Source organism: Juglans regia, chromosome 8, assembly GCF_001411555.2.
Source record: "Juglans regia cultivar Chandler chromosome 8, Walnut 2.0, whole genome shotgun sequence".
Lineage (NCBI taxonomy): Eukaryota > Viridiplantae > Streptophyta > Magnoliopsida > Fagales > Juglandaceae > Juglans > Juglans regia.
Genome location: NC_049908.1, coordinates 3837188 through 3855919, shown reverse-complemented (window position 1 = coordinate 3855919; position 18732 = coordinate 3837188). Strand labels below are relative to the sequence as shown.

General features: G+C 33.3%; 2 protein-coding genes across 5 annotated transcripts; both read left to right on the top strand.

Moving 5' to 3' along the window:
• The first annotated feature begins 5445 nt into the window (after positions 1 to 5445).
• LOC108991145 (calmodulin-binding protein 60 B-like) lies at positions 5446 to 12775 on the top strand. Of its 4 annotated transcripts, XM_035693092.1 has the most exons (10): positions 5446 to 5547; positions 5849 to 5994; positions 6914 to 6989; positions 8169 to 8227; positions 9134 to 9627; positions 9714 to 9874; positions 9953 to 10156; positions 10811 to 11042; positions 11800 to 12402; positions 12486 to 12775. In XM_035693092.1, exons 2-9 carry the CDS (start codon positions 5882 to 5884, stop codon positions 12381 to 12383), a joined length of 1923 nt encoding a protein of 640 aa, XP_035548985.1. In that variant the 5' UTR covers positions 5446 to 5547; positions 5849 to 5881; the 3' UTR covers positions 12384 to 12402; positions 12486 to 12775. The 4 variants fall into 4 exon arrangements, with proteins under 4 accessions (XP_035548985.1, XP_018820839.2, XP_018820840.2 ...); XM_018965294.2 differs by having other exon boundaries at positions 5447 to 5547; positions 11800 to 12775; XM_018965295.2 differs by having other exon boundaries at positions 5455 to 5547; positions 5829 to 5994; positions 11800 to 12775.
• A 2594-nt stretch (positions 12776 to 15369) lies between these two features.
• Positions 15370 to 18145, top strand: LOC108991135 (CASP-like protein XL3). Its single transcript, XM_018965284.2, has 3 exons — positions 15370 to 15633; positions 15756 to 15891; positions 17738 to 18145. Exons 1-3 carry the CDS (start codon positions 15467 to 15469, stop codon positions 17987 to 17989), a joined length of 555 nt encoding a protein of 184 aa, XP_018820829.2. The 5' UTR covers positions 15370 to 15466; the 3' UTR covers positions 17990 to 18145.
• Positions 18146 to 18732: the final 587 nt, after the last annotated feature.

Genomic DNA, 18732 nt, shown 5'->3' with positions numbered 1-18732 from the left:
CCTAGAATCAATGCATTGACAATGCCTTTCATATCCAAGAAAAGGAGGAAAAAGAAATCAAATAAATAAAGTAAAAGGTATCTGCATTATATCATCCTGGAAGACCAACATTAATATTTATAAATTAGATCAGTACTATTGTAATAGAGCTGGTATAAAGGTGATGATCTTGATAAGGGTGGATAAGCATGCATGGATGATCATCACTGTACTTTACTAGAATTATTATGGAATGATTGGTCATAACTCCCAGCTTGCTGGCATATAGATTAATTTCTCGTCCATAAGACCTGCAGGTTGATGATCTATCACGCACTTAAATTTGGACAATGCTAGAAAATTATAACTTAATTAAGAGATCAGAGTCCTATATATATATCTTTCGTATATATACATCTTGATGGTTCTTATTGAGAAAGAGTACGTACTATGTCCCGCTCAATAGACTACTGATCTTAAAATATATATGTCGTATCAACATATCATGTGATCATTGAGAATAAAAAAATTTAATGATGAAGAATAATATTTCTTATCGACAAATTTCAATAATCAATTACCCTATTCTTATAAGAATTAATATCTATAGAGCTCGCGATTTTTATGCCATCGATCTCAGCCCCGGTCGCCGGCATCAATCTCGATTCAGACTTTAACAAAATTAGTTAAGATTATATATATATATTTACTAAGAAATGAACCAGAAAATTTGCAGGAAGGCCAATTAATTAATTGTACGTACATGATGAATCGTCAATATATATGGTTGTTGACAAAGATGCATGCATGCATGCTAACAGCACCGGCGGGACTAGTTAGCCCTGAATTTCTTTGAATGAGACTGTGTGACTAAAAATAGACAAAGACGCTACAAATGGACGCATGCAGTAGCTGAGCGCCCAAAGTGGGTCCCTAGCTACCCCCTTCCACAAGTCATCGACAATTCATGTATGTATGTCAAACCTTTAATATTATTATCATAATTTCCATATATTATATCTTAAAAATGATTATAATTAAATTAATTTTTCAAAACGAATATTCTCATAGTAATTAATTTGATCTATTTGGTAACAAACCCAACTTCGAGAACCGAAGGAGTAGAGCTGTCCAACATTCATACGATCGATTATCTTATCTCCTCGAACTATACGTGAGTTTTTGTTTTCCCAAATTTACCTAATAATTGACCAGATCACAACAAGAGGAAGATGTAGCAGAAGTTGTTGCAAAAGATAATGCACCAGTAGTAGTACTTAGTCCATCTAGTTTAGAACCCACATACAGTTGTTTTCCCCTTATAAGATTCCAAACTAGATGTCCAAAAGAGCCAAGTATAAGCTAAACTGGTTGATTAAGGAACAGTTCAGCATTCATATTAATATATATATATATAGAATGTTATAATTCTTTACAAAAATAAAGGTTGCCTGCCCTAGCTAGCTAGCTCCTCCAGCAACTGCATGCAAAAGGTCAATGGGTACGTACCAACTTAGACTTCTGAAACAAAAAAGTCTTTCCGGTACTGTGTGTTAGGTATGATCACAAATTAAGAAACAGACTAGATCAGGACCTGGAGGCCGGTGAAGATCATGCATTATATATATATATATATATGGTGTCACAGAATTTGACCCAGATATATAATGGATTATAATTTTCCATACCTGCAGAGAGATCAGAGATAGAGGAGACGTTATTGAGTTGGTGATGAGCGCATGCATGCCAAGCTAGCCATGGCACTAGCTCTATGATTCAGAAATGAAAGTTTAATCATTACCAAACCATGCATGCAGTACCTTTTTCTTTTTGTAATCAATCGCAGTACTTAATATATACATATATAGAGGAAAATGTTTTTGATTAGGAATCAAACGAATAAAGTCAACCATGGATGCATTCGATATTCGAATATCTGATGTACTAACTAAATCGTTTAATCAATTAATTAATTAATGAGACATGAGTAGTTAGTGGGTCCTAAAATGAAAGATTTTTAATATTGTTCTTAAATCTCAAAATTTTTTATTTTAGCATTATAAACCCATGTAAGGGTACTAGGCATAATGTGTGAAGTCCGTACGTATTGACTTAATTAATGCATGCCTATATTCTGATAAAGAATGCCATTGCCAAACTGATTCCACGCACACCCAATAAAAAAAACAAAAGAAAATTAAAGGAAGAGGCAGCAAACCCATATATATATATATATATATATATATATATATATATTACAATTGAAGTATAATCATATATGGATACTCCGATAAAATAAAATGGAGGTGAAGAAGTGAATTTTGACGATTTAGTCTTAATGTGAATATATAAGATGAAGTTTGTTAACAATGCAGGACAAGTTTGTGATCTGCTTTGGGAATTTAAGGAAAACCAAGACTGGGCATGAAATGCTTGATCATTAATGCCTTGATCTGATCTTCTCCTTAATGATAATAAAAATGAGTCTTTGTGACAAGTAGTTATTTACGATGAGAATATAATATTCATTTAAAAAAAATTGTCATTTTTATAAGAAATAACTAATCACAAATATTTGATTTTTAAAGGTTAGAAATGTAGAAGTAATATTTGATTTCGAATCCTTTAATATAATTTTTATTTAAAATATCTGAAAATTCAGTTGCTTCACTTCACACCATGCATGTTGGAATTTGTGGACATAAATGTATTGTATACGATTCCATGCACTTGCAAATCAAAATGAAGAAGTTAAGAGTTCGGTAGTTTAATTCATAGCCATTAATACTCGTACTACCAAAAACCATAGTATTAACCCAGTCAATTAAAATTGATATACAGATCATACTTCTCACGTGACCTAATTATATAACTACAAGGTCTCGTTTAGATGTTAAGTTTAGTTGAGATGAATTGAATTCTTTATGAATAACAATGAGTTGAGATGGTGAAGTGAGTTTTGTCGAGCCTACCTAAAATGAGTTTAGATATATTTGGATATTATGATGGATTTAGATATATTTATAAAAAATTGAAAAAGATTATAAAACCCGCATGTAAATAGGTGTTGAATTAAAAATGTTGTGAATAGTTGAGTGATATTTAGTGATTTAAGAATTGAATTTTTAAATATTAGAATAAGTTTAAAATTAGTCGAAATTCAGATGAAGTTTCAAATTGAGTCTAAATTAACATTTTGATGACCACGATTGGTCAAAGTTTTTTATTACCCAAAAGTGGAAAAGAAGCATTTCACCGAAGCCCACTCATAAAAAACAAGCCCAGTCCACAAAGCCCCTCTCTCAAGCGACCCAATCCTCTCTATTATCTAAATAAAATGGATAAGCCGTCAGGCCCCCTCTGACGGGCTGATCAACCGTCCTGAGTGGCGACAGCAAACACAACGACAATTACACAAGTTCAAAGAAATCCGAGGCTACTAAGGATCATACAGAGCCCATGTGCGCCATATTTGGGCACAGTAAGGTTTGGTTTTTTTATTTTATTTTATAGGAAAGTATGGTTTGGTTTTGGTTAATGCTTTTATCTATTTTTGTCACTGACAACAAAAGAGAGAACAAAGAATATAGAAAAAAGTGTATAACATTTGCTTTTTTCTTCTTTTGCGTATACGTGGCAGTGGACAGGTTATAAGATCTCGTGGCTGTTTGACTTCACCATATATCATCATGAAAATGTATTCAACATAAAAGACCATTTATTATTATTAATAATAAAATAAAATCATTTTTATGGTGCATTCGTGACCCAATTTCATTTTTCTTCCATGAATGCCTTTCCTTGAGCCCTAAAACCTTGAACGAGAATTGGATGTGTTGAATGTAATTTATAATATTTTTAATATGTGTATGAATTTTATGAAAAATATTTAATTTGTAGTAAAAACTAAAACATTTATTTTAATGTCAACCTAAAGAAAATTTATTAGCCGAAAAAGCATTTTAGAATTTGGATAATACTATTTAGTAGCGCTATGATTTTGTTCCCTCATTTTAACCACTCGTATATTTTATGTTATTTAATTTTTTTTCCTTAATAGTTAAGAAAATGACTACTAGTAAATTTGTGTATTTAAAATAAAAACATTTAAAAATTATTTGAAAGAAAAAAGAAAAAAATGTGCAATCACACTAATAGTAATTTTGAGGAGGCAAAATCTTGAGACTGAATAGCAGTACTCTTAGAATTTAAAATTTAGATGATGATTTTTTTTTCTAAAAAAATATTTGTTTTCCAAAGATCCTATGATATTAAAAAAAAATGTTAAGTGTACTTAAGAAAAACTTACAAAAAAATTTAATTGTCCAAGTGTTGATACGTTAAAAGGATAATGATAGACTTACTACTTCTTACTACTCATTTACTACTTTATAATGTATTTGAAATTTTTATTTATTTTTTATTATTTTCTTTAAGTATTTTTTTAATATTCTTAATCATTATGAAAAAATTTTAAAAAATATATAATTTTACTAATAATCACTTCTTTAATTATTAAGTAAAAGAAAATAATAATAAATTAAAAAAATAAAGAGAATAGTAAAAGAGTAGTACAAAGAAGTAAACATATCATTATTCATATTAAAAGTTATAAAATTTAAAATTCAAAATTTAAATTTAAAAAAAAAAATCTTATAAGTAAAATTAGAAGTAAAGTTATAAGTACATCTTATTTTAAAAAAAAAACTATATCCACCTAATCTCATAGACTCATTACCATTATAATAAAAGTACTGCTACAGTTCAGAATTTGGAATTCAAAAAATATCTCGAATAGTATAATTTTTTTTATTTTTTTTTAAATTTTTTTCATGTATTTTTTTAATCATTATAAATATTTTTAAAAATAATAAAAAATTTAAAACATCATTAAAAAATATTTTCTTAATTATACAATAAAAAAAAATTCATTCAGAATATTTTTTAGATCCCAAATTTAGAATCCAAATCATTTCTCTTATAATAAATATCCCATGATTGATAGGAATTATGATGCAACAATAAAAAGGGGCGAGAAATTCGGTTTGTTAAACGAGACAATAAAGTGGCGTAGGCAAAAGCAAGCAGGGCGACGTCAGTGAAAACAATACATAAATATCTGAGTGACGTGGCAAGTGCAAACCAGGCTAACAACCAATACTGGGGAATTTAGTAATCGTACGGCTAGAATTTCATGCTATCGTGTCTTTCGGACGGTCCTAAGGGACCGAGCGATGCGGGCAATAGATTTAACACTCAATTACGAGAAATCATCCAATGCTACTCACTGCATGGTACCCCTTTCCTTTTGTTTTTTTAATAAAACGCCAGAAAAACAAAACGATCTAAAAGTCAACAAAAGTTAGCTCGTATTAGTGGAAGTAGTTGAGTCAGAATGTTGAACACTGTGGTCCTGCGTCTTCCTGCGTCGCAGATAATTAAATCACAGTGCATCTAAGAGTCGCCGCCAGCAATGGGTAGACTGGGATATAAAAACTGAGACTTCAGATAACATTTACTTTTGCTTTCGATTTTCTCGCACTCCAAGCAGTCCAAATTTTCTAACAGGTTTCCCCTCTCTATCTCGCTATCTAAGAAAGTTACACAAAAAAAAGGAAGGAATCTATCGGTTAGCTTTTGGTTTTATTTTTCTTTCTTTGGGGAATTAATATCTCTTGATGTGATTTTTCAACTTTATTTTCTGGAAATGAATGAAATTTTGGGGGGGCTTGCGAAATCTGAACCCCATTTGAAGGGATTTTTAGATCTGTGGTGGAAGTTGCGTTTGCGTTTGTGTGTGGAGTGATTTTAGGGTTGTGATCTTGGGATTTCTTTGTTTTTTTTTACAGCGAGTTTGGTGTGGTTCTAGTGTGTTGCAGATCTGGAAAGCGTGTGGGTGTAAATGCAGACTAGGTATATGGAGAGGACCAAATCTATGAGCAGAGGCAAGAGGAGTTTGGAGGGGGGAGGAGGAGAAGACGAGCAGCAGGAGCGTAAGCGGCCTGCTCTCGCTAGGTAAAATTCTCGTGCTTATTTTATTTTGTGATTTTAATTGCTTTCTTTGATTGAGGATTTCGTTTATTATTAACTTTTTTTCAATTTATTATTTAAATTCGCGACTTGTTAAAAATCTAAAATGCGACTTCAGTTAAAGAGTTAAATGTGAGCTCAATTTTGAATAGTCTGTTATGCACAAAGTCATTAGTTATTACATAGGAGCAGCAGAACTTGGTGAAGGGCTACCTTTTCGAAACCATACTATTATCAATCAAGGTTGCGTTGCCTTAGAAGGGAGACTAACATCTGACCTGTAGAAGTGCCGTGTGTCATCACCACATGCGTTGTCTAAGGTGTTATGAGTTGCTTTTAGATACCCATAAAAAAATGAGTTGCTTTTAGATGTTCAAAATAAAATTCTCGAGAATTATACTTGTGTCCAAGCATGTCCAAAATTTGCAGTTTCTAAATATTTTTAATACCATATAAAGAATCTTGAAATTTTATTTGTGTTGTCTAAGCAACTTTATTTGGGACTATAGTCCGGTGGGTCATTTTTTTTCTTGGTCTTATCCCTTGTATTCATCTTGTGTACTTGGGCTATGCCTATTCCTTATTAATAATATCGTTTACTTATTAAAAAAAAACAAATCCTGGATAAGTAATATGAAAATTTTATAGGTGAAAGGAAAGACCCAAGTATATCTTTTGTATACATACTATGGAGTCCCCTAGAATTAGTCACAATCGGATTGAGCTGATAAAATCTACAAAAGAAGGAGAAGAAGCGTTGCCAAAGGCTTCATCATACAATTCAACTTCATTAAAAGTGCAGTTATTGCCAGTTGGTTCTTGGATTTTTACAGTGCTATTCTCTTTATAGAATGTTATTTGGTATGCGTATTCCTTTTTGTTTAAAATCATATCTGCCATGCAGTGTAATTGTTGAAGCTCTGAAAGTGGACAGTCTACAAAAGCTATGCTCGTCTTTGGAACCTATTCTTCGCAGAGTTGTAAGTTTTACGGCTTTTACCACTGCTTTTATATAACTAATTGTCTTCCAATGTGTATGGTTTGGCCATTATTTATGCTTCATCTCTTTGATTTGCCTAGTACAAAATATATGCTTTACATACCCATCAGTGGCCAGTGCGCATATGTAATTTTTTTTATGTTTCCTGTCTAAATTACTATTCTTCTTACTAATGCAGTTTCATGTCTGTAAATATAGTCTTCTATGCTTTGCACGCATGCTTCGATTTAGTTGTACTGGTCTGTTTATTTATTCATATTCATTTTCTTAATTTTTAATTTTGAATGCTTTGATCCATTATTTCTCTTCAATTATGTACTACTTTTCGTTCATGTTCTTTCATTGGTTTTGTAGATTGTTCTGTTTGTTTGTTGATCAGTAAAATCTTAATTTGGTTAAGATCCTCAGTGTCCTCCGCACTGTCACAGTACAATCTCATCATGCAGATCTTCTCATAGACCATATGGAGGCATTTCTTGGTCTCTCGTTAGGTGTTTTCTGATATATATTCCCTTTGGAGTTACAGTGGATTGTCATACCAGGTTATCACTTTCTCACCTGCACTTTTCAAACGGTGACAGTGGTAATAAGATGACAAAAACTAGAGAAGAGCTACTCCATTATATAATGCAGAGCCTTTGGAAGGAGGAAAAAGCAGAGCAAGTGGAGGCTCTGGTCCATATTTATCTTAAATGTGTTTGTTTTGTTGCCTTTCAAATGCTTTTGCTCTTCTCCCTTCTCTTTTGGAGCAGTTTGGATGTGCTAACTTGATACTTTAGTGCTTAGGTTCTTCATTATATTTTGGCTTCATCCCTCTGTGGATTCCTTCAATGGATTTTTATTTGTCAAAGGATAAAAAAGTTGGTTGCCTTTGGTTAAGTTACATGTTTTGATTAATAAATCAGGTTATTTGGTGAAGTTGATAACTTATAATTCCCTTTCTATTGTTTATGTATTTTCTTAATTAGATCATTTGTGTAATGGGCATGGAAGGTAATGTTTTTCTTCCGAAGAAACAATTATATAACACGTTAAAGACAGAATTATAGTCTGTGATTCCTATATTGCTGTGCCATTATGTATGGTCTCTCCTTTTGTTTCTCACTGGTCCAGTATTTTGTTTTGTTTCTCACTGGTCCAGTATTTTTATGCTCAACAGGTCAGTGAAGAAGTGGAGCGTGCCTTGGCAAAGTTAGGCCCTGCTAGACTTACTGGAAGGTCTAAGACATTCTTGATCATCTTTTTGGCAGTTAAACTTCCTTCTTGTCAATATACTTAAAAAAAATTCCTTCATTTCACTATGTCTCCTCCCACATGTATATTGTGATTTTTGATGTGGTTATGTCATTTTTTTACATTTTTCCGAATTGTACAGGTTCCAAGGGTGTAAGAAATTAAGAATGAATGTTTAGCTACAGGGAAAATGATTTTTTGAATTGCTATATGATTTTGTTCTTATAAAAAATAGTATGCTTTTGTACTTGTAAAAAAAAAAATAGTATGCTTTTGTAGGAAAGGTATCAGCTTTTAATTGTTGACTTATGTTGAGAAACATTTTTATATTATGAGAAGAGCATAAACCAGTTCCAATGTGCATAAACAAGCTCATGATTATAACCGTCTTGGACAGTTATCAAGCAAGATATTTCTCTGAAAATCGGGGTGACATGGTTGTTTGTGAATTCATTCAATTTGAAAAATGGTGTGCTAATTTTCACTTGTGGAACAGCTTAAAATGAGGATCAGGGATAATGTCTTCTAGAAGGTCTTGAAAAGCTGAACTAAAATGCCAGGATAGTTTTAGGATGATTTTCTGTTGGCAAATATAAATGGTTACATTCTTGAGATAGTGCTTTATTTATCTGTTCATTTGATGCAAAAGCTCTATCCGCTTTTGTGGTTTAGTTTCACACTCGCTTCTATGTCCAACCGAAGGAATTCAGAGAATGAGGTCTACTTGGGATCGTCTTCAAAATATGGGTTATTTTGGTGAAAACAACCTTTGGTTCAGTCATTTTTTATGACTTACTTCATTGCTTCCTCATCTTGTCATCACTTGGCTTGCATAAACTTTTTGTTTCACATCTGTGTTAGTGTATATTATTCTCACACTCGAGGTTTCAGGTCTTCCCCAAAACGAATTGAAGGTCCAGATGGACGAAACTTGCAGCTGCTCTTTAAGTCCAGATTGTCTCTTCCTCTCTTCACTGGAGGGAAAGTAGAAGGCGAGCAGGGTGCTGCGATCCATGTTATTTTGATTGATGCAGACACTGGTTGTGTTGTTACATCTGGACCTGAAGCCTCAGTCAAACTAGACATTCATGTGCTGGAAGGTGATTTTAACAATGAAGATGATGAAGGCTGGTCCCAAGAAGAATTTGAAAGCCATGTAGTGAAAGAGCGTGAAGGCAAGAGACCCTTGTTAACTGGGGACCTGCAAGTGACACTTAAGGAAGGGGTAGGGACATTGGGGGAGCTTACATTTACGGATAACTCAAGTTGGATAAGGAGCAGGAAGTTCAGGCTTGGCTTGAAGGTTGCCTCTGGATTTTGTGAGGGCATGCGCATACGAGAAGCAAAGACAGAAGCTTTTACTGTTAAAGATCACAGAGGGGAATGTATGCTCATACTTTGTCATTTCAATTCCTCCTTTGCCTCTTTGTCTCGGAATACTGTTGTCGATTCCTCATTTTTCTCTTGTCAGTGTACAAGAAACACTATCCACCTGCATTAGATGATGAAGTATGGAGATTGGAGAAAATTGGCAAGGAAGGGTCATTCCACAAGAGGCTGAACAGCAAAGAAATATTCACAGTTCGAGATTTTCTTCGGCTTGTGGTCAGAGATCAGCAAAAACTTCGAACTGTATGTGTAGGGTTTGTTCTCAAATTAAAGTTGCATGCTTTCTTGCTGTATTCTGAATGTTTATATGTATTTCTGTAGATCCTCGGAAGTGGTATGTCAAATAAGATGTGGGACGCTCTCTTAGAGCATGCAAAGACTTGTGTCACGAGTGGGAAGTTCTACGTTTACTTTTCTGATGATGCAAGAAATATGGGTGCTGTTTTTAACAACATATATGAACTGCGTGGCCTTATTAATGGGGAGCAATACCTTTCTGCTAATTCTCTTTCTGATAGCCAAAAGGTGAGTATCATATATGCAATATGCTTTCATTGACCATTGCATCCTGCCACTACTTGTCACAAGTTTGATAGGATATGGTCTAAAAATATTCCTGTTCTGGCATCCTTATATCTACGCTAAGATATCAATAGCATTTAATTTGACGGGGCGAAAATAGGGGTTCCATTTGTGGAGTCAAAATTAGCAGAAATGCTAGCTGGGTGTCTCACTTGTTATTTTTGTTTGATAAGGTAAAGTGTCTATATTAATGTTAGAATCAAATATAAAAAGTACTTATAAAACAGTCTATGAATGTTAGAATTAAATATCAAAAGTACTTATAAAAGAGTTTATATTAATGTTAGAATCAAATATCAAAAGTAATAAAAAGAAAAGAATCCGAGATCAAAGGTAACTACAAGGATGCATTTTAAACATAACCCCTAGGGGTTGGCTCAAGTGGTAAGGGCCTTGGTCTTGGGATAAGCCATATAAAAACCATAAAAATTTTGTATTTTTTGAAATTTTGCTGGTTCTGCCCTTGTCCGTGTAATGTGGGCGTGTTACAAGGGTTGGTGTTTAACCAGGTAAAATACATGTTGAGTTTGCACAGTCTCGGGGTTCCTCATAAATAAAAAAGACTAATCATCAGAGCTCCTGGTTTTGCGTTTGCAGGTCTATGTGGATATGCTGGTGAAGAAAGCATATGACCATTGGGACCAAGTTGTAGAATATGATGGCAAGGCACCCTTGAGCTTCAAGCAGAATGACAGGCCAAGTGCATCCCGGAATGAACTTAATATGGGCCCAATTGATTACTCTACTGCTTTGGATCATCAGCTGCAAATACCACACCTGCCTGTTCCTTCAGAGCAGCCTCCTATGGATTCTGGCTTACGTGTTGGAGGTAAGCATGCTGGCTATGTTAAACCATGAAGTTTTATTTTTTGGAAATATATGTGTGGTTCTTCCTTTGTTTTTGCATAATTTTTTTTTCTATAGGTAATCAAGAAGTTTTATTCATAGAAGTAGGCAAAGCCGAAGTACACAGCTGCTTTTGCATAATTGAATTTGCTTTGCCTTGGTGAGTGGGTATTGGGAGGATGTGAGGTTCGGATTGTTAACCTGATTATAATGAATAAATGCTACTCAAAAGTCAATCAGCCTGGCAGAGTTTTAATTCCATCTCCATGAGGATTACCTCATGCAAGCGTTGCTTTGGAGGAGGATATATCTTAGTAATATAGATGTGCTGTATAGGTAGTAGCCTACTATTTATGGTTAGTTAATTTGTTTCTTATGCTGGGGAAGTTTTCCATGGAGGAGCTACACACCTCTCTTTTTAATTTCGTGAAACATTGTCTCCCTTTCTTTCTATTAGACACGTAATTCGAGAGATGTGTATGTGAATGATTGATACCCACCTTACAAATAAGCAGCTGCTTGTGCCATTTGTATGTAGGTCCTGGCAGGTGCTTAGATGATCCCTATCTCTCTCTCTCTCTCGCGCACGCACACACACACTCAGACCCTACCTTACAATCTACACCCTGGAATGTGTGCAGTGTTTAACATCCACCACAATTTACATGGTGTTTGACCATTGATCCTTGGTTTAGACGCTGGATTGCTAACTTATGATTTTCCTTTTTCTTGAACTTCAGGGTATAATGATAATCTGGCAACGAGGTATTCAGCCCAGTCACATATTGGAAATTCAATTTCTCGCGTCCAGTTTGACAGCACTTCTTTTGCACAACATGACCATTTGTTAAGCAACTCTCACCAAGACCAAAGTGGAAGAAATGATAACACTGCTGTTGGACTGGCCCTTGGTCTTCCACAATCATCCACGTCAGGATTTGAAACTAGTAACCCTACAGCTCAATCATCTAGTCTTCCTCCTTTCGATGACTGGTCCCAAAACCAAGAGAAGGGAGTTGATGAGTTCTTTTCAGAGGAAGAGATTCACATTAGAAGTCGTGAGATGCTTGAGAATGAAGATATGCAGCATTTGCTCCGACTCTTCAGTATGGGAGGTCATTCCTCAATTAACATGCCAGAGGATGGGTACTCATTCTCATCATACATGCCATCACCAATGCCAACCTTTGAGGAAGATCGTGGCCGATCTGGAAAAGCTGTTGTTGGGTGGCTGAAGATTAAGGCAGCAATGAGGTGGGGTTTCTTTATTAGGAAGAAAGCTGCTGAGAAGCGAGCACAGATTGTTGAGTTAGATGATGAGTAGATGTTGCTATGAGGATGCAGTTAGGTTTTCTCCTCTTAACCTTCATACTGCCTCACTATTCTGCAAATCATACTTCATTCTTGGAACTTTTGTTGTGTCTAGGTATGTTGGCAGCAGAAGCTCTCTTCTTGTACAGTTTGCCAGTATAGTCGTTTCTGTTAATCACCCTTGATTCCATAAATATGCATTCTCACCACAATACCGCTGCATTTGTGAACGGTATATCTATGCGTTTTTCGGGTTGTGTTTATAGGGGTAAATGTGCTTTTCACTTGATAGCCCCTTCTGCGTTGACTGATTAGATGATCGGTTCTTATATCTTCTTTGTGACTTAAATTTGTTGTTTCAATTAATGTAAGAGAGTTGTGGCTTCTAGTATATTTTTGCCTTACCGAATCCTATTCGTTCTTCTGTTTCTATCGGCAAGATATCAGTTATAAATAGAGGTCTGGAGGTCGAAACCCTTCACCCTTCTTCAAATGTATAAAAAAAAAAGTTAGGACGGGGTATAAACTTGACGGTTAGAGTATAATCAAAGGTGCAAATTGCCCAAAAATGTAAGGTTTTGGTAGTCTCAGATGTAAACTTTACATACCCTTCCTTGTATACAATCTCTAATGACAGAAAATAAAACCAAGTCAAATAAAATATCCTAAACGACTCACCCTGTAAACAATGAAGTAAAGGCGTTGGCAATTTTCACATGATTGAGAATATAATTATGAAAAAATGTAGCAGTTGATAAGGTAGTTGGAGTATAGGGACTAGGAACCAAACTTGGGGACAGTGCATTGAAGACTTTTTAATGGAGCATTAATCCAGATGGGTCTGGAGTAGTGGGGGGACACCAAGAAGTGAATATATTGATATTCTACCTGCATGCCTGAGGTTGAAACCTTTCATCACAATGTGGAGTCCCCATATATATTGTACGTACAGATTTTCAAATCTTTTTTACTATGAAGATCATATACTGTTTCACAAATTGATGTGATATTGATAGTGTAATTGCACTCACAGAAATTTCTAAATTGATTTGATATATTTAAAGCTTTAGAAGAAAATTTGGGAAATTTCCTGATCTTACTATTGCATGCAATGAAAATTTTCAAGCCGCGAATGTTGAATTGAGTTGAGATAATAAAATATTGTTAGAATATTATTTATTATTATTATTATTTTAAAATTTAAAAAAATTAAATTATTTATTATATTTTATATTAAAAAAATTATAATAATAAATTAAGATAAAATAAAATAAATTGAAGTTCCAAACGAAACGATCGACGATTATGGGAATCTTTTATAAAATTGCACCCATGAAAAGTTGTAGGCACGTCAGACTCATTTTTAAATTAGAGTGGACCTCCCAAAAGAGGTCGGCCCTATACCATTAAGGTTGTGGACCATGAGAAATTGTTTGTACCCCTCCCATATTTAAAAAATTAAAGGTTGGTAGGCCATGCTATCATTTAAAGATATAAATATTAATTCATTATCGGTTTTATACATAAAAGATATTTGTAATTGTAAATTTTATAATTATTGTATAATCGTTTAAAAATAAAATAAAATATGGGACTCATATAAAAAAAATTAATTTTTTAATAATAAATTTTATTTTTTTTCAAAATGATTACGTGACATTTACGCACTTCACGATTCTATATAGAATTACTTATAATCAAATGACATTGGGGGATGAGTATTTTTTATTCAAAATAATAATAAAACTAGTTTTTTTTTTTACACAATCATGTTAAAAAATACAATGGCGCTTAATATCATTAATGATTATGAAGTAATTATGCAATGGTTTAAGAATATAAAAACTTGTAAATGATTATTGGAATGAGTTTTTTTTCACTTAAGTAAGAAATTTTGTACGAAAAACAATATATTATAAAATTATTTTAGTTAATTAGACTTTTCACCCTCTAAAACAAAATACTGACCATGCACACTATATGTTTTAGTTAATTTAATATAGTTTGTGAATTCATTTATAATTATTTTTTGAAACCTCTTATATATTCCTCAAATTCTATAGAGGCGATAGATAACTCGTGAAAAAAGAAGAAAAGATTGAAAGATTCTGCATGTCAAAATAATCCACATATAAGAATCAACTTTAATGAACTGCCAAATAAGCTGATCATGATGAGGGGTAGCCAGCAAAGAGATTTTTTGCTCATGTTTATCAAATTAAAGGCACGTACGGTTGCACCCGAATACCTGCAGCCTGATTGACATAATCATCAGCTTTTAAAATAGAGATTTGGAATTTAAAACCTCCATCTCCCAACTAAAAATAAAAAGGCACGTATAACAGCAGATATATATATATATATATATATATATATGCACGTACAACATTATATATATGGTACTATTTTTTTTCTTAATTTGTGTGTGTATATATCTATATATATATATATATATCAATATTGATCATCAGTACTTGATTATATATCTTGGCTTTTGTAATTTTCATAATCTTTTGCTTTGATTATAGTGTTTTGGATTTTAATTTCAGATGATAAGTGATCAGGATTTTGGATCGTATGCCAATGATTTGTCTAATAATATTAATTAGATTAGTAATGTTATATATATTGCATATTCTCATCTTATTTTCATCATATTATGTAAGATATGACATATTAATTATTATCATTAGATAATAAAAAATAACCCAATAAAAGATCATCCAATGTATTATCTAATGGTGATAAATATGTCATATCTTATAAATATATATAGTAAGATGAGATTGAGATGGTAATGTGATATATATAATTTTTCTAATATTAAAGGCTCAAAACTGTACGTAATTAATGTTGATGGAGATCGAGTTAGCGATGGATGAGACAAGAATGTAAGCACTCGGCAAGTTGGCAACCCGTGGAAATTTCTTACATATATACCAGCAAATGCATATATATATATATATATATATATATATATATATATATATATATGCATCCCCTACAATAAACGCGCGTCCTGCTAGCGATCGAGGAAGGACGACAGATCACTATATAATGACCAGATTGGATTCGGTTTATTTTCAGTACTGATATATGCGCGCGGGCATGGAGTTGGGGTTATCGGAAATCAGTGTTTTTCTACGGCTTTCTGCAATCTTGTTCTTGGTTTTGACGGCTTGTTTAGTAGGTTTAGATGCTCAATCCAAGCGTATCTTCTACACTGAGAGAAAAGCTACTTTCAAAGATTTGGATGCTCTCATGTAATGATCTCTGATCTCCTTCTCTTAATTCTCCATCTCTGGGTTCTGCATGCCTGCCTGGTCAAAAATGGTAATTAATTCCGATCCTCACTTTTTATGTTCTTTAATTTGATCAAAATTAGGGTTTTAGTGTATGTGGAATCTGCGGCTGCTTGCTATAATCTGCTTCACCTATGCAAACGTTCAATCTCAACGTGGTTTGAAGGATACTCGAAATGGTCTCTATGCGTATCTTGGGTTATTTTGCTGGTGGATCAGGTATATTTATTTATCGAGAAATATTTTAGCTACAAAGAGATCTATTGTATAAAAATAAATTTACAAATTGACGTGACTTTGTGTGGTATATTAGATTGTAAATCTACTTTTATTGTAAAGTAGATGTAACGATTTGTATAAAATCATGTTAGCTTGTGGATTTATCTCTTTTTTTTGTATTGATTTAACGTATCAATTATGACATGCACTCTATTAAGACATATGTATATATATATACATATAAATTAATCTACCCATCAGCCACTATTCACTATCCCACACCCTATGTGGCAAACCGGGTTCACTAACAAGTGAACCGGTTCTTGCCCCAATCCCTCCATCTTAGTCCCGCCCAAAGAAAGCACGATGAGAGAGAGCTTGAGGAGATAGAGAGGCCGAAGAGAGAAAGAGCGCTTGATGAGAGAGGGGGTTCGATGAGAGAGAAAGCTTGAGGAGAGAGAGGTCAGAGAGAGAGAGAGCTTGAGGAGAGAAAAAGGTCGAAGGTGATGTGTCTGACATTTAAAAAAAAAATCTATCAAGTATGAGGTGTTAGAGTGAATAGTAATTGATGTATAACAAAACTATATATATATATATAGATAGACACGCTATCCACTAGCCTATTTTGTAATGAGAAATGATACTTGCAGTCGTAAGTATGCAAGTGTCGTGCAGTCATTTTGAAAAAAGTGAATAAATATGGGATCCACATGAAAATAAATTAATTTTTTTATGAGTGTACCTCACTCTTTTTTAAGACTGCATGGCGTTTGCGCATTCCACAACTGTATGTAACATTATTCTTTTGTAATATTGGCTAATGGACTAGGGAGTACTAGTCTTGACTCTTGACTAGACTGATCCGTAGTGTTTTCTTGGTTGAGCTATATATAATATAAACGAGTCATTTTCTTATGATTAAGTATTTAATTTGGTTAATTATTCATCATAATGATCTTAGGAAAGATTGCGTGCGCCCAAATTAATGGATCGATATATAACTTGAAAACTCAACTAAAAATTAAATCATGTGGTTATCATGCATGATTATTATTATAATTAACTAAAGAAGTGAAGTATAATCATGATTATTGATCATAAAACCATTTCTGGGTTTTCGGTGATCTACCTAGGAATTAAGTAATATAATTAATTTCACATGATCAACGTTCAGGGTTTATTTATTTATTTATTTATTATTATTTTTTTAAATATAGGTCTTATTATATCATCAATTCCCGATGAAATTGATTGTGGAGCCCCTTTCTGTCATAGTCCTAATTTCGATTAGGTGACATGGCCTTGCAAAGGGTTCAAAACATGAAAACCAAACAAAAATAAAAACTTGACATGAAGTGAATCTGGACGGATTATTAATCCAGAAAGCAGGCCAGCCATACTGTTACCATGCATGCACGTTTGTAAGCTAGGTCGGATCATGCTCGTGATGCATGATATCATGTAATTTGTCAATTCGCTGTCAAGGTACGTAGGCAGATCAATCATATCATGAAAAGTCAAACGAATTCACTAAGATTTTTTAGCCCTTTTACTGCATGCATGCAGTATTTGAACTAATTATATATATTTGAAGGTTAGAATTAATATTCATTAAACCGAATTTAATGATCTTGGTGATTAGAAAACCCCAGTACTTACAAATTATCTGAAGATAGATATACATATATATATATATATATATGCATGTATGTATGAGATCGATCGAAGCAGTTTAAATGATATTTAATCATTTATGGAACTTAAATATTTATTAATTAATTTGCGTTGCTAATTAATTATATTGCACGATCATGTGTTGATAAATATTAATTAATTATATATATAGGTGGCAGCTTACATTACGTTTGGGGCAAACTTGGCTGCACTTCAGAGCGCAGTTTTTGCAGTGACTGGTGAAAAAGATTTTCAATGGATGAAGCTTTGCAACAGATACAGCAGATTCTGTATCCAAATTGGTGGGGGTTTGCTCGGTGGCTTTGTGGCATCTCTGCTAATGGCACTCCTATCGTCCATCTCCGCCTTTGATCTGTTTAGGCACTATTCACCAAAACGATTCCTGTTCTTAAAGTCTGCATGATAATATATATATATATATATATATATATTTATATATATATATATATCATATATGCATGCCATCTTCTTGGGCATACTGAATTTCAATATTGATCTACCCCTATACATATATATATAATATGATTCAACTTTCTTTGTATTTTATTGTACAATATCGAATGTGAATGCACCCTTAATTATGATAGCTAGGTACTCATGATGGTAGTTATACTTAATTCATAACCATAACTGATTGATATATAGAGATCAGACTCAATGATCATCACAAGATTAATATATATATATATATATATATATATCTGGCCTATACTTAAAAGCGCCTATAACATCTACAGTAATGAACAGTGACTTCAGTGGATTCAACAACGTCGTCTTCTTCTATCGTTCATTTCCTTCCTATCTTATTTCATTTCAGTCACATTTTTACATCTTAGTTGAACATTAAACATCTGGTTAGCTCTTCTTCGGATAGTCCAAAATATCTAGCCTTGATAAAAGGGATGGAATGCAAGATATTTTCTAGAATCTGCAGACGTTTCATACTCGAGTTGAGGAAGAAATTTTTCTTATCGTGCTGTTTGAGAGTTTTCTTCTTGCCGTTTGGTATGCAAAAATTTCTAATTTCAATTCTGCATGTTGTTTTTCATCTTCTCTTTCTCGCATATTTATTTTCTTTCTACGGCTCAATCGTATTTTCTTTCTTCAGTTCTTTCTTCGGCTCAACAACGTAGGTATATTTCTTCT